The 20,297-nt window shown below is 38.5% G+C and overlaps 1 protein-coding gene across 3 annotated transcripts in view; it reads right to left on the bottom strand.

The window, feature by feature from the left end:
- The window catches only part of LOC125452619 (intersectin-2-like), a 197,084-nt gene that overhangs the window by 138,228 nt on the left and 38,559 nt on the right, over nt 1-20,297 (bottom strand). For all 3 annotated transcript variants that reach the window (XM_059645418.1, XM_059645419.1, XM_048531276.2), the window contains exon 2: nt 10,162-10,225. In XM_059645418.1, the coding sequence (XP_059501401.1) occupies nt 10,162-10,198 (37 nt within the window). In that variant the 5' untranslated portion in view covers nt 10,199-10,225. The remainder of the gene's footprint in view (nt 1-10,161; nt 10,226-20,297) is intronic.

Raw genomic sequence — 20,297 nt, 5'->3', positions numbered from 1 at the left:
GATCGAGCACAGTTGGAAGCTACTCTGCCCAGTACTCGTTTTGCATCTTTGGAAGAGCTAGCCAATTGGTTGCACTTATCTGTTGTTTGCCCATAGCTCTACAAATCTTCCCTTTTCAAATATCTAATCAATCCAATTTTTAAAAGATCAAAGGTTTCCACAACCACATCAGGCAGCACATTCCAGCTCACACCAACTCATTACACAAAATCATTTTTCCCAGTCTCTTTCACCATTCTTCATAAATCCAAATTCTGCAATTACTTGCACTGACTCGGTGTCAAAATACTTCATTGGCTGTACAATGTGTTAGGACATCTTAATGTCAAGAAAGGCAGTATATAAATGCAAGTTAATTCTTTAATCCCTGTATAAACACAGTTTCTTCCTACTTACTTCGTCAAATGTGTTAAAAACCAATATGAAATCTCTCTTCCTACCTCCTTGCTCTGAACAGAACAATTTATCTCTGCAGAGAAGGGGCAAATGACTGGAACTAATTTGTTAGTCCTACCAAACAGCTGGCAGAAGCACAATGGAGCAAATGGCTTCCCTTCTGTGCTGTACAATTCTATGATTTTAATCTGCTCATCAACATAGAAAAAAATTGCAGTTTACAACCAACAAAAACATTTTGAAAATTCCCTTCAACATTTATATGATCAGCTCTGAATCATTTTTCTTACACGGTCTACACTTTTACCAAAGTAAATTGAAAAAGATAACATTTGAGGAGCTATTTTTAAATATACAAACTTTACTGCTTCAGAAGTGGATAAGAAACATTGCTGAGCCATTCCAATCCAAGGTCACATTTTGTTTGAATAAAAGATAAGCTGATCATGTGATATGAATCTGACCTGATCATGTTGACCCTCAGTCAATAATATTTGTCTAAGTTATTCCACAATTATTTGGTTTGAGTATGAAACTGATCTCACATCACCACTGAGCAAATTGCTCATTGTTGAAACAATGACATTTGTACTTGAAGACGATCCTCAGTACGGATTTCAAAATTGAATCTCAACACGGTTTTCACTTGCTCAAGCCTTCTTGACACTACTACTTACAAATGACATCCAGTCTTTTAATTACTCCAAAAGACAGTTAGCCATTTTAGGATTGTAACATATTGCCTTTATCTTGTAGCTTTAATCCAACTAGACTTAACAGGCTTTATAAAGCTGTTTAGGAAGTGAACACTAGGAGTGTGTGTGTGTTAGGGGAGGTGGCTAAAGAGATCCTCAGTACAGTTGGTCCCCATTTAAACGGCCTTGATTCCTGTTATTCCATTTCATTATAGTTCAGCTAATGGGTCCTGTCGCAAGGATCAGTTTTAAGTTGCTTAGTGCTAGTACATGACCTGATTTTCGTTTAGCTATCCTTCACTGATGAATCTATAACTTGGCACTCCCTATGCACTGTCTTGCTGCTGATCTAGCTTGAGGCCTCTGCTGCTCCCTGAATTTTGATTTCGCTGATCCTCCCATTCTCCAACATTGTTACTCAGTACTTGTTTGTTCTGAATTCCCTCCGAATGAGTGTGGTACTGGAATACTGGGACATGACTATGTTGAGGACTTCAATTACAACAGGCCCAGCTCCAAATATCTGCAACATCCAGGCCCACATTTTAACAACCTTCCAAATTTAACTTCAGAACGTACATACAACTTGGAGCTCATTCTGGATGTAGATCTTGAATTTTCCTTGCAAGTCTAAGAGTGGAGCTCCCAATGGTGTAGTCCCTTGCTCTAGGCAAGGATTCAAAAGAAGACAGAAATGGGGAGTAGGAAGTTTGGTGAGAGGCTGAGTCAGGGAACACAAATTTCAAGCTTGAAGCAAAAGTATGGGTTAGTGAGCAGGTGAAGTCGCAAGTCAGAATGGGTCAGCAAGTTTAAGATAGAACAAGGAGCATCAGAGGTTGCAAGTTAAAGGGTCAGAAAGAGGAATAAAATAGTGATAGGAATGGCCAGAGGGCAAGTTATCTGGCAAGGAGGAAGTGGTTAATCAGCAAGGAGGCAAAACTGGAGCTAATAGAAGGTTACAATATTTATTTTACATTATTGCTCATATTTTTAAGTGTCTTTTGTATTTCTAGTTTTCTATTTACCAATGTAGGAATTTAGCAATATAAAATACTGCATTTCAATTTACCGGGTTTAGTGTTTGACAAGATCCTGTAAAATCTAAATATAGGTTACACTTTATACATTAATTTTAATTAGAAAATCTGATACAAAGTCATGTTCAAATTGTAATTTTTCAGGAAAACAACTACAACTTTAAGTGAAGACTTACTTTATTCAGAGAGGTAAGGCTTTTGGTAGAGAATACCAGTAATTTTCTAACTATTCTTCAAACCTCTCATCATTGATTTATTCCACTTCATGTCTTAATGCTAAGAATGTTGACAATTTCTTGTTATTTTTTGTGGCCAAGGTTGAACATTTTGTAATCACCTGTTAATCTTTTGCTACAGTTTTTTCTAAATACAAATATAAATATACTAAATCTATGGATTACAACATAAGCCATTTTTAACAGCACACAAGGTACCTCAATTTTTGAACAAAATATTATTTTTTCAGAAAATGAAGCAGTCTTAACGCATACAGCAAGGCATGTAAACATCTGGCTTGGACAAGTAAGTGGCAAGTAACATTTGCACCACTTAGTGGCAGACAAAGACCAGCTCTTGGAGCTGGGTGTTTATCCACCTCCCCTTGAAGTTCAATGGCAATACCATTGCTGAACCCCAAAACATCAACATCTTGGGGCTTACCAAAAGGACAAAAAAAACCTAATCAGACCAGATGCATAAATGTTACCATTCCCAGAGGTGGTGAGAGGCTGGGAATTCTGGTGGCAGTAACTCACCTCCTCATTCTCCAAGATCTTACCATTATCAATAAATTCAAAAATACAGATCATGACAGATTACTCTCCCCTCACCTGGATGAGCTCTAACTACATGCACGAAGACTAACAACATCAAAGACAAAGCCTTCTTGATTAACACTCCCTCTATCACTGACACCATGACTGCAATCTGTACCATTTACAAGATGTGCTGAAGCAAACAGCGCACAATTCTTCAAAGCCAACAAGCTCCCCTACTCAGAAGAACAGGGTAGCGATCACATGAAAATACCACATCAAGACTCATGCCAGACTGATTTGTAACTAAATAGCATTCTTTCATTAGTTCAAAATCCTGTGACTTGGTCTCTCGCAGTACTGAATGTATCTACATCAAAAAGACAGCTCACCACCAGTTTCTGATGTTAAATCCCATGAGTGGACAAAAATAAAGTTAATCTATCCAACCTGGAGTGACAATAATTGACCAATATTTTAAGTCTACTGTCACAGCTCAGAGAGTTGTTCTTAACACCAAGCACAAGAGAGATGACTGAGACACAGCAAAAAAGGCAATCAATTTATTACTGTATATTCTGCAGAATAATTGATAATTGCTGTATTTCACAAGTACAACAGTATGAAGTACAAAGAACTAGAAATTACACAGCATTTCTCACATCCATTGGATACAGAAATGTGCTTCACAGCCAATTCAATAGTTATACGTTTTCTGTGTAAGCAAATACAGAAATTAATTTATGCACAATAAGATTCCTGGTCAGACAATTCGATTTGCTTAAATGATGTTAGTTTGGTCAGGAGCTTGGGAGAACATTCCCGTTATTCTCCAAAAACCGTTATAGCATCTTTCATATCCACCTGAATAAGTTGAGATGGCCTCAGATAAGCAGTCATTCTGAAAGACAGCACCTCTGACTATGGTTAATCAACATGTTTCGTGGACTAATGATCAGGAGATCCAAATACTCAAAAGAAAGTTTGACATCCCATATTTAGTTTGAAGCCACGTTGATAAACTTCAGTTAAACTAACAAAAATTTCAAGGATTATTAAATTATATAGAATACATTAGATCACTTCAACTGTTAGATCAGAAACATACTTTGAACACATTTTAATTTAATTTTCATAGTTTCAAGTTTCCATTTATGCCAAAATGAAACATATTATAAGCTTTAAAGTAAATTTGGACGCTCAAAGTATCAGTTAACTTATCTCAAAGATAAAACAGTTGCATTTAGATATGACAGATGATAAACCATATCTCATCATCATAGAATCCCTACAGTGTGAAAGCAGTCCATTTGACCCATAAAGTCCATACCAACCCTCCCTATCCTTTTAAATCTGCATTTTCTATGGCTAACTCACCTAGCCTGCACATCCCTGAACACTATGGGCAATTCAGTATGTGCAACCCACCTAACCTGCACATCGTTGGTCTGTGGGAAGAAACTGGACACTTGGAGAAAACCCACCCTGACATTGGGGGAAATGGGCAAAGACAGTCGCCTGAGGCTAGAATTGAACACAGGTCCCTGGTGCTATGAGGCAGTAGTGCTAACCACCGAGCCACAGTGCCAACTTCAGTTAATCTTCAGTTTATCCTTCCCTATGAGGGGGCTTGGAGCACCAATAACCCCTATTCTGCCCCTTCTTCCTGAAGATGTTAATTCATTGCTAGGGTAGAATCTCAAATTCCACAGCCTTAAGTAATGTGCCCAACCATTATATTTTATTTATAAACTTTGAAAGGTATCGATTGGCAGGCTAAATCGATTACAGAAGGTATCACAGTTAAACTTGAGCCCAATGGCCATGGTGGCATCAACATCTAGTTGATGTAATCACTAGCATTTCACTAATTAGAACATGTCACCAAGTGTCACAGCCAAGTTTAACAGCTTTACCATTTTCTCAACGGAAATCAACTGGGGCAGCATAATTCCTACCATATTGAAACTTTAAAAAAAAAGGTAAAGATGAAGCACTTCATTTTGGAATTAGGCACCTTAAAGCGTTTTAAACTCTCCACTCACACTGTTTTCAGACATTAAGTGAAGGTAATGATTCTGCTGTTGCCATTTACAGATCTTCATCGTCAATCTTTTATTTCTTCACTTTCTTTCCCACACAGAACATCCCCTTTTTCCATTTAGTCAAGTGTACACGCCATTAGATACTTTTTTGTTCTCCCTCCCCTCCACTCCCCCTTTTCCTGCCTCTGTACATGTTTAATCTTTAGATTACATCTTTAGATTTTTCCAGTTTTGACTTAAGGTTAGCGACTTGAAACATTTATCTCTGTTTCTCTCCTCACAGACACCTGATTTGGTAAATATTTTTGACATTTTAACAGAAGAATAGCATTCTGGGAGCTTTTTGGTATTCATAATTCAGCTCCTCAATGAATGAAATAAGCTGAGGTGTACAGCAAGATTCATAAGAGCAAGAATGGAAACAGGCTTAAGTCTGCACAAAATGGAGCAAAAAGAAGATACGCAACGGCAAACGCAAATGACGGGTGAACCAAAACCGAAGGTTTTTGCTACATTCCATAAGCAAGTTGACTTGATTCTCTGTAACATCACAGATGAGTATTCTCATACTAACAAAAAGTTTACGTTTCTCCAGCATTGATTTTAGTAGTTCTGCTACAGGTTAGGACACACTTAAAAATCTAAAGCAGAATGACAGCGAAATACTTGACTGATTATAGTGCTGACCAACGGAAAGTAAGAGGGCCAGTCACAAAACATTGTGAAACAAATATGCTGTGATAAATTAGCATACTTTGTAAATAAATAGCAAGTACGATTTTTCCACCTTTGCTCCCGTTCTCCTTTAGTTGAGTCTCTAATTGTTGCTACTGCTGTTGCCAGAATGTCAGATACCCCTACAGCAAAAAAGAGAAAGGTACTAGAAAACATGGAGAATTGTATCACAATGACATGTTCTTGGAAGGGCAATGCAATGTGAATTACCAACTGAATTCAGTTAGATTTGGCTAAAAAGTGTGAGTCTTGATTTGACAAAAATGTTTAGAATTGAAACACAGGCTAATAAATCTGCCTGCCTGTTTTTGCTACCAAAGCAAATAACATCATATTTATCCACATTATGCTTTATCTGTCATATATCTGACCGCTAACTCAACTTGTCCCAATCACACTGAAGTTTGTCTGCAACCTCCTCATAGCATACTCTCTCAACCACTTTGGGCTTGCTTACTTAATGTGCAAACTTCTAAATCAGTTTCTGTTACTTACTTTGCATTTTTAGTTTTATTTATTCCATGATCCCTTGGGGTATTCCATAATTTGAGGAAACCTTCCACTCCCAGTAGTTCCTTCACTACTCTGTTCCGATTAAAGTTGATCGATCTGAACAGATGTGGCCTGATCTGCTGAATCTTTTCTATTTATTTGTTTCTTCCACCATTATTGGATTCTATAGTTATTTAAGTTTCAGTGTATGACATGGTTCCTTTGGAATCCCTGAATGTGCTGAGAAGTAACCAAAAAACGCAGGTACAACAATTGCTGGGCCATTCAACCTATACACTTCAGTATTTCAGCAGCCATGTGTGGCAAGAGCCAATTTTTTTGGCTAGTATTTTACTTTGGCAATTAATATATTTTTGGGCAAAGAATTAATGGAATAAAGTCAGTTTCATTCACATTCAAAGAGGTTCCATACAAAGAGTTAACATGTAAGGCAAAGTTCATATTAGCATAGATGGAGGATTAACTAATGAACATGAAGCAGAGAGCCTCAAATCAGCAATTGCTGGAGTGCCAAAAGGATCGATGGTGTGTAAATGAACTAATTACATCTATGTTAATGACTTAGGAGGAGGGACCAAGTGTGATGTATCTACGTTTGCCTACAATACAAAGCTAGGTGGAATATTATCTAGGCGGGGAAACAATTAAGAGTCAGAGAGTCAGAGTAATACGGCAAAGAAACAGACCCTTTGGTGCAATACATTGCACCAACCAGATAGCCTAAACAGATGTGTCCCATTTGCCTGCATTTGGCCATTTCTCTCCAAGCCCTTCCTATTCATGTAGAGACCTTTTAAAATGTTGTAATTGTGCGCACCTCCACCTCTGGCAGCTCATTCCATTCACACAACACCCTCTGTGTGACAAATCTGCCCATCAGGTCTCTTTTAAACCTTCCGTCTCTCACCATAAACCTATGTCTTCTGATTTTGGATCTCACCTCACGCAGGAAAAAGATCTTGGCTATTCACCCTACCCATGCCCCCCATGATATAGATTTAGAATGGGCACAGGGTGGTAGATGGAGTATTATGTGGGGATGTGCAGGGTTGATCATTTTGATTGCAAGGGCAGAAAAGCAGAATGTTGTTCAACAGGCATAAAACTTATAAATGCTGATGTTCAGAGAGACTTGGGCACACTTGCACAAGTAAGTGTGCAGATATAGCAAACATTGATAAGAAAAATGACATCAGTTTTTCTTGCAAGGGACTGAAATACAGTACAAGAAATCAATAAGTTTTGCTACAATTGTACAAGGCTTTGATGAGATCACACCCAGAATGCTGTGTGCAATAGTGCTCTCAATATTAAACGATTTAGTCACATTCAAGGCAGTGCAGCAAAGGTTCACTGGAATGGGCCTTGGGATAAGCAGTATTTACTCACTAGAGTTTAGAAGAACGACAGCTGGCATTACAAACACACAGAATTATAAACAGCCTGACAGGCTGAACACAGAGGTTTTTCCCTTTGGCTGTGGAATACAGAATGTAGGAGCACACAATCTCAAGATAAAAAAAAGAGTTGATAACTTAGCACAAGAAGTTTCTTCACACAAGAGACTGAGAGCATTGACTTCTCTTGCCCAATGGGCTGTGCATATTCAACCATTTAGTACAGTTCAGGCTCTCAAAGTATCAAGCGGTATAGGGGGCAAGCATAAAAGTGTAAAAAAGTGGAGCTAAGTCACAAGATCAGCTTATGAATACGCTGTATTAAACAGGGGAGCCAGTTAGTCATAATAATCAATTATCTGTAATTATCCATTCTCGCTATTTATGTTCTTGAAACACCCTGTCTTGGTAAAGCATTTTAAGGATAAATCTTTCAGACAGTTGTTTGAGGGAGGAATTAAACTACAAATTTTAAACACAAACATGGTGTGTAATATAGAATCAGAGGGGTGCAGCACAAAAACAGGCCATTAAATCCATTATGCTTGTGTTCATTTTGAATGAACAGTTCAATCAAACCCACTCAGCTGATCATTTCCAAATTCTGGCAATATTTTCTGTTTCAAGAATTTATCCAATTCCATTTTGAAAGCAATTACTGAATCTGCTTCCACCATCATTCCAGGCAGTCCATGCCAGTGATATTTTTCCTCATGCTACCTCTGATTCTTTTTTCTAATTACCTGATGTTGTGTCCTCTGATCATCAACCCTTCTTCTGCCATGAGAACATAAAAAACGGTTTCTCAACCTTTACTGATTCATGATCTTGAATGCTACTGTGTAATCTTTGTAATATTCTCTGCTATTAGGAAAACAATCCCAGTTTCTCTACTCTTTCATCAAGTCTGAAGACTCTCATGAACGGAACTGTTGTACAAAATCTCCTGTATGTCTTTTGACATCCTTTCCTCATGTTTGGTGTCTAAAATTAGCTGCAATATTCTAGTTGACGCCTATTCAAAACAATTTCCTTCAGTTTTTCTTCATAAAGACACGGATTCTAAATGCCTTAACACCTTCTTAACTTGAGCTACCAAAGACTTGACTGGGTGCCGCTCTAGGTGCTTTTCTGCCTGCATCCCCTTTTAAAATTGTACCATTTAGCTCCCCCAATATTTCTTACCAAAATTTGTCACTTCAACCTCTCTGCTTTAAATCTCATCTACCATGTGTCTGCCCATTTCACTATTCCCTCATTATATCTGGTACTTACAATTTCATTGGTGTTATATTTGGAACATTTTTGTCATCTACACAATTAGATGTTATATCCTGTACGCCCAGGTCCAGGTTATCAATAGGCATCAAGGATACTAGTGGTCTAAAAATCAACCCTAGGGGAAAGTAACACACACAACTCTTCAGCGAACAAAAAAAAAAATCACTACTCTCTAGTTTTCTGTGACTTAGTCAATTTTGTATCCAATCAGTCCACTTCATTCCACTGGGTTTCAATTCTGCTCAAATATTCATATGAGCGCTCTAAAGTGACACTTTACTAAATACTTTTGGAAGTTGAGATACATTACATCAATTGCACTATTCTCATCAACTTTTTTTTTCCCCGAAAAAAAGTCAAATAACTGAATAATAGATCTGTAAGCAGTATGGCGTACTACTGATTTAATGCACCCACTATCAAACAATGAATTCAGCAGTAATACATCATAACTAACAAAGTTATTTAAAAAATGACACCAAAATACAAAAAAAAATTGTTCAACAGTTTATGAATGGAAGCACTGTATGGAGTTTTAGGTCAGTAGTTAAGGAATGACGCTCACAGTTCACAATGCTGACAGCTGCCTAGAGTGTTTAATGAGTGGTTACTTGCTGTCGTCGGGTTTCTGACAGAGCACTTCCTATTCTTCTAAAGCCCTGTGGCATGTGTAAGCATAAAGCAATGAAACCTTCCAAACAAACAAACTGATGCAAAGTCTAAACCAAACGAAGACTGAAGTAAAAACAAGGAAGAAGAAGTGTTTTAAATCATGAAGACAGAAAACTCCGCATTATAAAATTTAGTACAAATGAGGCTGTTTGACAATAATTACAATTGATCTTGCTGTTACTTATGACTGAGTGCATCTTTTGGCCTTACTTAGCATTCTCTGTGAAAGGTAATAGTGAAAAGGATAGGTTAGGACAAAGCAAATGAGATAAACCATGACAAACTATGCAATAAAGAGCAAAGAAAAAGGAGAATAATACTTTCATTAGATGAACCTGGACACATGATCAGTATAGGATTACATTTTAACAAAAACTGTAAATAAAATTATAACTCACTCAAAGCTGTTTAAACAATTCTATTATGTAAAACACTGTCCATATTTCATGGAGTCTGATTTTAAAATGCAGTGTGCTCATATTTTTGATTATATGTTTTAAATTTAAGACACAGCTCAAGCCAATCTACTACAACATTTATCTGCAGCATTTCACAGGAAGATTAAAAAAAAGGAAAATTTCTATCCACTTCCAATTATACTGAAAGCAAAGTGAAATAAAGAATGAACCACTTACCATTCATGGCTGTGGGAAACTGAGCCATCATGGTCATGTGTGTACCTTGCTAGCTGTCAGCCATCTGCAACAAAAACATGTTGTATTATTTATGCATCAAGGACAGAGATCAGTTTACTGCCCTGCTGAGCAAGGAGAATGTCAGCTTGCTTTCGCTAACACTTCTGAAAACGAACAATGCGTGGTTTCAAGCCTATGCTGATCCAGCCAAATTCACACATACACAAAGGCTCAGGAGGATAGATGGAGCATAAATGGAGGGCATTCCTAAAAAAACTGAAGCACATTAAGTTCTACTACTGAAGAATTCAAAACATGAAACAGGCTTAGACACATAATTCCTTCTTTCACAATAGTAGGGGCTTAAATAAATCAATATTATCTCAAAATAGCTTTAACAGGAATTTGCAGTAAAAATACAAGCATTGCTCTTTTAAAAAGAAATGTGTGACACCTCCAAAATATTACTGACACACAATTCCATTTCACTCAAATACTGTCTGATATTTGAAGATGAAGTATTCAGTCCTCATTTTGCACCTGTCTTTTTCCCTACATAATTTTGCATGGAATGTGCCACTGTTCCATTCACATGGAGGAAATATGAGGGATTGCATAGGATAAAGAACTTTTTCTGAGAGTGTGAAGTCAACCATGTAACTCAAAGATCAAATCAGGAATGAATTCCACCCCGTGCATCCCACCGTCAGTTATGAGAAACAGTAAATAAAACACCATATTTATCTGCAACATGGAAACAAACCAGGCAGCAGCCCCCATTTAATAGAGTCCAGGCCAGCAGTGCAAAATTAATGCAAAATAAAGATGCACCTATACGAAGAATAACAGAAGACATAATTAGTGTGGTTAAAGTACAGAAATATGAAAAATGGCATTTGAGTGGATTACACACAGATCAAGGTTCTTGCATCACAGAACTGAACAGACACAAATTCATGTTTATCTTTCTAATATTTGAAAAAAAGAGAGAAAGAGAGAGAGAGAGAGAGAGAGAGAGAGAGAAAAAGGGAGAAAGATAGATAGGTTCAACACAGCTTTTTAAGGCAAATATTTCCTTTCATTAAAATTTTCTTAAAATGTTATCCCTAGTCTATATTTTCATGTTAAGGGAGGGGGAGGTGCTGATGTAGTAGTAATGTGATTAGATGGGTAATCCAGGATCCAGTCTAATACTCTGGGTCCATTGGTTGGAATACCACCTTGGCAAACTATTAGCTTCAAATCCCTTTGATTGAAAGTCTAGGGGTCATATCCATAAGGAACTCTGCAGCATATTTCAGTTTTTCCAGAACCCCAACAAGTGGTCAGGTCACCAACGATGTGGGTTTCTTGATGTAAAAAAAATTACAATGGTACAACTAAGGATGGTAAAGAATTTTCCATTTAATGTTTTCAATTCTTCACTAGACCACCTGAAAGTTAGATTTTGCACAAAACCACATTTTAATTAAATAACCGTTGTCAAAGAACAGGATCATAACATGCTAACATTTTAAAGCTGGTAAGGTAAACAATAGTTACATTTCTAGAGAAAGTGACACTCATTCAGTTCCATTTCCCCTGGCAATCTAAGCATCGCTGATGTTTGCAAATTATCACAGGTCCCAATTTGTTTATTTGTCTGACTTGAATTTAAACCTTGATAACTGCTTCAAATTTCCAATAAAGATCCATGATACTTATGACAACAATACAAGTTATTCAATGGTTTTGAAATCTTCTTGGTTTTAGGAGGCTATTCAGTTCTTTGAGTTCATGCCAACTCTCTGCAAGAGCAACTTAGCTGGTCCCACTCTGTCACCATAAAGCAGCATATTTCTTTTCTTGAGATCCTAATCCAATACCTTTTGAAAGCCACGGATAATTCTGTATGTTACCCTTGCAGCTATATTGCAACGTAGACAATTGCTGCACAAAAGAAAGGTTTCTCTGGTCAACTTGGCTGGTTATGGATGATTGAATAATCAACTTCATTTTCCTGCCTTATCCCATTAACTCTCAATTCCCTTACTGGTAAAAATCTGTCCATCTCAGCCTTCAAATACTTAATAACCCAGCATCTACAGTAAAGAATTCCACAGAATCACTTCCCTCTGAAAGAAGAAATTCCTCCTCATGTGCGTCTTAAACAGCAATGTTTTATTTTGATATTATGCCCTCTGGTCTTAGACCTTTCCACAAGGGAAACAGCCCTTCTGCACCTACCCTGTCAAATCCTCTGAGAATCTTACATATTTCATTCTCCTAAACTCTACGGAGTACACGGCCAACCTATTCAACCACACCTCAAAAAAAAAATCCTTCCATAATCTTCTCTGGACTGCCTCCAAAGTCAGTATCTCTCCCCATCGATAAGGGGACCAAAATTGTTCACAGTTGTGACTTTGTATAGTTTTAGCAAGACCTCTATGTTTCTACTCCATACTCTATAAGGTCTATTATATTTATCATGTTTCCCTTCCCTATTACCTGCAGATCTTATATGCTGGTTTTTTGTGATTTATTGCCAATGACAATGATGTCTCTCTGTCTCTCTTAGGTCTCCGATGATTTTGAGCAGCCCTAAAAAATCTCCTGCCTTCCTTCTCTTCTCTAAGAGAAGGAACTCCAACTTCAATATTTGGAACTGAAGTATTGTACCTGTGCAATCAATCATTCTCGTAAATTATTTCGCTACCCTCGTCAAAACCTTCACATCCTTCCTGAAATGTGGTGCTCTGAATTGAATACAATATTCCAGTTGAGGCTTTTACACAGGTTCAACATAACTTTCCTATTTCTGTATTGTCTGTAAATAACAACATTAACTTTCACAATGGAAAATAATATTTGTAAGGTAATTGACATTCAGCATGCTCAAACCCAATGTGGAAATTAGGGCACCAACACTGAAAGCAAGGAGGGGCAGCAGAAACATTCTTACGTTAATGTGCTTTGTACTGTTTGTGATCAAACGAGAACCATCCATGATTCATGGTGAAATGTTTGCATGTCTCACAACAATGGTGAGAACAGGGGTTTAACTTTGTTTCAGTACATGTTTTCATTTATTTATAGGACGTGGCATTGCTGCTTCCTAAGCACCTTAAGAGATGACTGTGAACCACCATCTTGCTGCAATCCTTGAAGCACAGATATTCTCATAATGCTTTTGGGAAGAGTCCCAGGATTCTGTTGCAACAATGAAGAAACAACAATATATTTACAACATGGAGAACTTACAGGTGGTCATGTCCCCATCATCTGATGGCATCACCCCATCAATAGATTGCAAGTTTGGAAAACGCTGCCAAAAACCCTTGGTGAGTTGTTGCAGAGCATCTTGACAGTGGTATATATTGCAGCCACAGCTGGAGGGAATGAATGTTTAAGGCAGTGGATAGGGTGTTGATAAAGTGGGCTGCTTGGGATGGCATCATGTTTCTTGAGTATTTTTGGAGCTGTACTTTTCCAGACCAATGGCAAATATTCCATCATATTCCTGTGTTGTGTCATCATCAACATGACAAAGCTGTGTGGACTCTGGGAGTTATTCACAACAGATTTCCCAGCTTCTGATCTGATTTTGTCACAATAGTATTTATGTAGTAGTTTAGATGCATTTTTAATCAATGATGATCCTTAGGATGTTGATGATGGAGGATTCATTGATAATGCCACTGGATGTCAAGAAGTAGTAGTTCTTTTCTTTTGCTGGAGTTGGTCATTACCTGCACATTTGTGGAACAAATGCTACTAACAGTTTATCAAACCAAGGCCAAATAGTGTCAAGGCTTTGCTGTTTGGGGGCACAGGTTGCTTCTTCACCCGAGAAATTGTGAACTAAACCAATTACTGTGCACAGATCAGTGATCATCTCATTTCTGACTCTATGATAGAAGATATCTGAAGAATACTGATTCAAGGATATGGTCATGAAAACTTCTTGCAATAAATCTACAGATGGGATACTGGAATCCAACAATTACAATCACAATCACATTCTACTATGCTAGGTCTGATTTCTGATCAGGGAAAATCTTCCCACAATTCCCACTGCCTTCAAATTTTACTCAAACTTCTTGACGCACGCTCAGGTAAATGCGGCCTTAATGACAATTGTAGCCAGTTTCACCTCACCTCTGCAATTAGACCTTTTATCCACGTTTTGGGCTGTAATGAGGTCTGGATGGTACTGGCAAAACCCAAAGTAAGCATAGGTGATAAAGTGTCATTTGCTAACACTTCCATCACTTAAATTGATAAATTGACAGTGGGCTAATCCAATGGTAACTAAGTGGACTGGATTTGGCCTGCTTCTAAGTTCAGGACACAATTGTGCAATTTACCCATTTTTGTTGGTTAGGTGTCAATGTTTTACACGAGCTGGAACAATTTAAACTAGGAACAGAGCTAGTTTGAGCACAAATTTTCAACACGCAGTCAGGATGGTGCCAGAGCCTGCAGCTTTTGCTTCATCCAGTAGGCTCAGCTGTTTCTTATTGTCACATGGAGCAACTCAAGTTGGCTGAAAACTGGCTTGTTATTCTGCAGCCTCAAGAAAAAGCCAAAATAGACTTTACACTCTGCGTAGCCCCAAGATGGTTCAAGCACTAGTTTCTATAAAACTGAGTAGGGGAAGGAGGGGAATGCCATTACAATGAATAAAGGTAAAGTCACCATAGTCTTATCGACCTTAGGGCTGCCCTCCCAGTGATAGATAATTGCTGGTAGTTTAACCTGAGGGTCATAAAATCATATAATCTCTACAGTGTGGAAACAGGCTCTTTGGCCCAACAAGTCCACACTGATACTCAAAGCACCTACTCAAAACCATCACCCTATAATCCACCTAATCTACACATCCCTGAAATACTATGGGCAATTTAGCACAGCCAATCCACCTAGCCTGCGCATCTTTGGACTGTGGGAGAAAACCCACGCAGACACGGGGAGAACGTGCAAAATCCACACAGACAGTCACCCGAGACTGGAAATGAACCTGGGGTCCCTGCTGCTGTGAGGCAGCAATACTAACCACTGTGCCTCAGGAAAGGGGAGAGGTTGAGAAGAAGAGTCCTTCTGGGTAACGTCAGCCTCATTTGGGCTGACAAGTGGCAAATAACATTGACGCCACACAAATGCCAGGCTACGACCATCACCAATAAGGGTGAATCTAACCACTACCCCTTGACATTCAGTTGTGTCACCCTCACTGAATCCCCTCTTATCATTGATCAGAAACTTAACTGGACTTGTATAAACATGGCGGCTATAAGAGCAGGTCTGAGGCTAGGAACACTACAGTAAGTAACTCACCTCTTGACTCCCCAAAGCCTGTCCACCATCTACAAGGCACAAGTCAGGAGTGTGATGGAATACTCCCCACTTGCCTGGATGAGTGCAGCCTCAACAGCACTCAAGAAGCTTGACACCATCCAGGACAAAGCAGCCCGCTTGATTGGCACGACATCCACAAGCACCAACTCCCTCCACCAGTGATGCTCAGTAGCCGTAGTGTGCACTATGTACAAGATGCACTGCAGAAATTCACCAGAGATCCTCAGACAGCACCTTCCAAATCCACAACCACAACCACAACCACAACCACTTCTATGAAGGACAAGGACAGCAGATATACAGGGACACCGCCATTTCCAAGTTGCGCTCCAAGCCTCTCACCATTCACTGACTTCACTGTTGCTGAGTCAAAATCCTAGAATTCCCTCCTTAATGGCATTATGCGTCAACCCACAGCAGGTGAACTGCAGTGGTTCAAGAAGGCAACTCACCACCACCTTATTAAGGGCAGACAATAAATGCTGGCCAGCCAGAAATACACACAATCCCATGAAAATGAACAAATAAATAAGCCAACACAGAAACAGAACCCATGCTCTTGGCATCACTCTACAACACAAACCAGCCGATGAGTCAACTGAACTAACCAAGCCCCAAAAGAAAGAAATATAGCCTTTTTCACTCAGAATGTGAGCATTGCTGGCTGGGCTGGCATTCATTGCCCATCTCCAGCTGCCCTTAAGAATGTGGTGATGAGCTGCTGTCAATGTCCTGTACCTAGACCTACGATACCGTTGGGGAGGAAATTCCAGGCTTTTGGCCCAGCAAAAAAATATTGTACAAGTGAACAATAAGTGAGATTCTGATCGGATCATTTGTAATTTCCAGTTCTTTGTATGTCATTGCTATTATGTCTGGCTGGTGTTAAAAAGACATTAACTTACCACAACTAGAGTTGATGGGCACAGAAAACCTTTTAAGTGAGAAGGAACACTAATTAATAGGACACTTTTGACTTTTTACATATTACACAAATTCACAAAGATATTTCATCAGCTGCATACTTTTACTAAATCATAAACAGAAACTTTTACACCAGAGCAATAAAGATGTGATTTAAGCCTAGATGAAATGCCCCATTTTAAACAAGGGAAGTTCTCAAATGTTAAAAACAGAAGATGTGAGTCAGACAATGAAACAGCAAGTATTTAGGCTTAAGCTACTTTCAAATGTTTAAAAAAAGATTAAATGCCTTTTTCACCATCTGACCTGGGCTGTATTGCATAATTGAAAGACTCCATTTGAAATCTTCCATTTGGCAGGACAACAGCATGCTGTTATTTCAATTCTGGAAGGCAGAATTGAATCAGCTACGTTAGGTGAATGGTCTCTGTTATTTGCAGAAATTCAGAGTTTAGATAGTCTCAACCTACTTATAATTTAGAATTAATTGACAAACAGACAACTGTTACAAACGGCTGGTGTGGGAAAGGAAAAATAGCTCGCAGGTGCTTTTAAGTAAACAACAGGGCAGAATGAATTCTACTCTGCATATCGTCACGCCATTTGGCTATTCTTGTTGTCCATTATGTGCTATAAGTAGAAACTACTCCATGTTTTATGAAAACTGATTTATCTCGATAACCATAGAATTTGAAAAAGAAATCTAACGTTCAGCAATTATTGAAAGAATATGCACATTACTACATGATATTGCAATGCAATTGAGGTCTTTTGTTGATGCATAAACCCTGAGCACTATTTTACAATAAAGCAGGATCATAGGATCAGTTTGTAATTATAAGCAAGTGAAGATAAACACCAAAAAGCAGCTTCTGCACATATCAATGAAGTTGATGACTTTGTCTCAATTATTCTCTATCAATTAGTCTCTAATAGGACCAGTCAAGAGGAAATCCCCAGTACCTGAGAAGCTTTGTAAAACACAAATCCAAAGTCATTTCTTTCATCCCAAGCAGGCTACACCAAACACGTAATATCTTAAATTACATGGTCTTACAAAATGCTATTTTCTGCAAGTGATCAATTTAGTTTGCATTTTAATGAGGAATTCTCTTTAGAGTATTTCAAAATTGATTGAAGTCTTGAAAATTCTTGACTTCCAATGTTAGCTGAAGTGTGGGTGGCAAAACTAGCATGAAAAGACTAACAATATAGATAAAGGATTCAAACTCCATCAGAATAATTCATTACCTGGTGGAGTAAGATTCTACAGCTTCATTATTGCTTCTCTGGGCCACAAAGCGAAAGCAACATTTAAGAACCATGAATCACGTACCTCACAAGGTTCTGTACAAAATTAATTATCAGTTCCACATGGCAATAGTGGAAATATCTTAAGACCAGGAAGCTCATGGAGCCATCAAGTTTCATGAGGAACCTCAAGGTGACAACAGGCTTTTATTGACTTTGGGGAGGCTAATGGTAGAGCAGTGCAAATTGTACAGTAAGAACTCATGACATATCTTTCATTCTACTGATTGTGAAACAATTTGTGAATTAATACAAATCAACAAATTAATAACTTAATGCATCCTTATAACGATAATGCTTCCCAGCAATTTCTAGCCTAAACATTTTTGGTGTTTTTCCCAAATGAAGCTGTATGCTTGGCAGAAGAGAGGAAATTAGACTGATAAGCTTTTAAGGCCAAATAGTCTTTTCTTGTTTTAACATGCTCTTAAACAACATGCATAAAAATAAAGATGATTCATGCGTCTGCCTATCTTTTCATTGTCAACCTATGTTAAACGCTAAAGAGTTATTCAAAGAAAATCTGTGTGCTTCATAAAAGGGCTTGGTGATGTGGTGCAACAACAACCCCCTCTCAACAGCAGCAAAACTAAAGAACTCATCACGGACTTCAGAAAGAAAAGAGAACATGTCCCGATCTACAACAACAGAGCTGAGGCGGAGACAGTTGGGAGCATCAAGTTCCTCGTACTAATGATAACCAACAACCTGACCTGGACTTTCCAAACAGATACAAGTCAAGAAGGCACAAAAATGCCTCTTCTTCCTCAGGTGGCTTAGGAAATTTGGCATGTCCACAAGGACCCTCACCAAGTTTTACAGATATACCAGCGAAATCACACTGTCCGGGTGTATAATGGCCTGGTATGGCAACTGCTCTACCAAGGACCATACGAAATTACGGAAGGTTGTGTGCACAGCTCAGGCCAACATGGAAGCCAACCTTCCGTTTCATGGATTCTATTTACATGACTCATTGCTGTGGAAAGGTTGCCAACATCATCAAAGACCCATTGTACCCTGGTAATGCTCTCCTACAACCTTTTCTTTCAGCAGAAAATATAGAAGCTTGAACACACACACAAGCAGGTTCAGGAACAGCTTCTTCCTAGCCATTATCAGACTGATGACTGGACTCTAAATCCAAAATATGGCTGATCTTGTTAATGTTGATCTCGCCTAGCCCATGCACTGTGATGTAACTTGTATGCCCTGCCCAAGACTTTTTCACCCTATGTTTACTATGATCTGCCTGTACTGCTCGTAAACAAAGCTTTTCACCGTACTTATGCACGTGACAACAAAACAAATCAAGTGTGAATAAGATATATTTTAACTCCATATATTCAGTGGATTTATTTTAAAATAATCATAATTCCCCTATCCGGATGTTTTGGCACCTCTCAAATTCCTACCTTGCCTTCACTCAATTCCTTATCTGAATCTCTCCAATCAGGTTCCCACTGCCATCCTTCAGTCACACAACAGCATGTTAACATCTTGGGTTTTATGCACAATTTGAAATCAGAGACTGTATGCAGGATGTTTAAGTATTAGCAGTTGAGCAAAGGTTTTTGCCACTTTTAGGATTGAGTGGTTAGATCAATGACTGTAATTTTCTAATCCTTTAGTACGGAGGAGTCTATCCAAACACATTACAGTGAATCAGTGCTTATAAAGAACTGTCACAAGCAAACAACTGGTGCAGACAACTATGTCTGAAGTTTGTAACATGACTGGCAGATTAAAACTTAAAGCTGAAACTAACAAAGTTTCAATCTCATATCCTAAGGGAAGCAATGACCAGTTTATTGCATAATGCCTGCAAACACATGAATTTAATTGATTGGTAACTATTTCTCTGCTGGGCTTTTATTTTCATTACAATACAACCAGCTAACCATCACATTTTAGGATTTAATGGCGACATTTCTAATTTGGAAAGGTGGGGCAAGATGGAATGCTCCTCTAACATTGGGCACTTAGGATCACAATACACCAAAAAGAAAAATACTGTGATAGCAGGAGTTAAGAAGTGAACAGCTATGTGGTAGTTTGATCCTACGGTCAAAAAAAAAATTCACATGATTGCTGCACTGGTAAATCGTTATCCAATTTCATGCTTGAACTGAAAAATGGAGCACAAAGGCTTAGAGAGAGGCTGAGAGAAACTGCTGAGTTAGGCAGCAAAACCCTGTAACCATGCATTTCCCATGGCTAACGTACCTAACCTACACACCCCTGATCACCATGGGCAATTTGGCATGGCCAATCCACCTAACTTGCACATCTCAGAAACCCACACAGAAACAGGGAAAATGCGCAGATCCACACAGACAGTCACCCAAGGCTGGAACTGAACCTGGGTCCCTGGTGCAGTGAGGCAGCAGTGCTAATCACTGAGCCACCATGCCACCTTATTAAATGTGAAAAAAAAACTACAAGTTTGACAACAGTCAATATGACAATAACCACTGTTTTGTGTTTGCATGGAGTTAGTAAGGCCTTTAAGAATTCAACAGCAGGTTGCATATATGCCATCTTTGAAGTGGTGTTTCACA

Source organism: Stegostoma tigrinum, chromosome 4, assembly GCF_030684315.1.
Source record: "Stegostoma tigrinum isolate sSteTig4 chromosome 4, sSteTig4.hap1, whole genome shotgun sequence".
NCBI classification, from domain to species: domain Eukaryota; kingdom Metazoa; phylum Chordata; class Chondrichthyes; order Orectolobiformes; family Stegostomatidae; genus Stegostoma; species Stegostoma tigrinum.
Note: the sequence above shows the minus strand (reverse complement) of the source record. Positions and strands in the feature narration are given on the sequence as shown.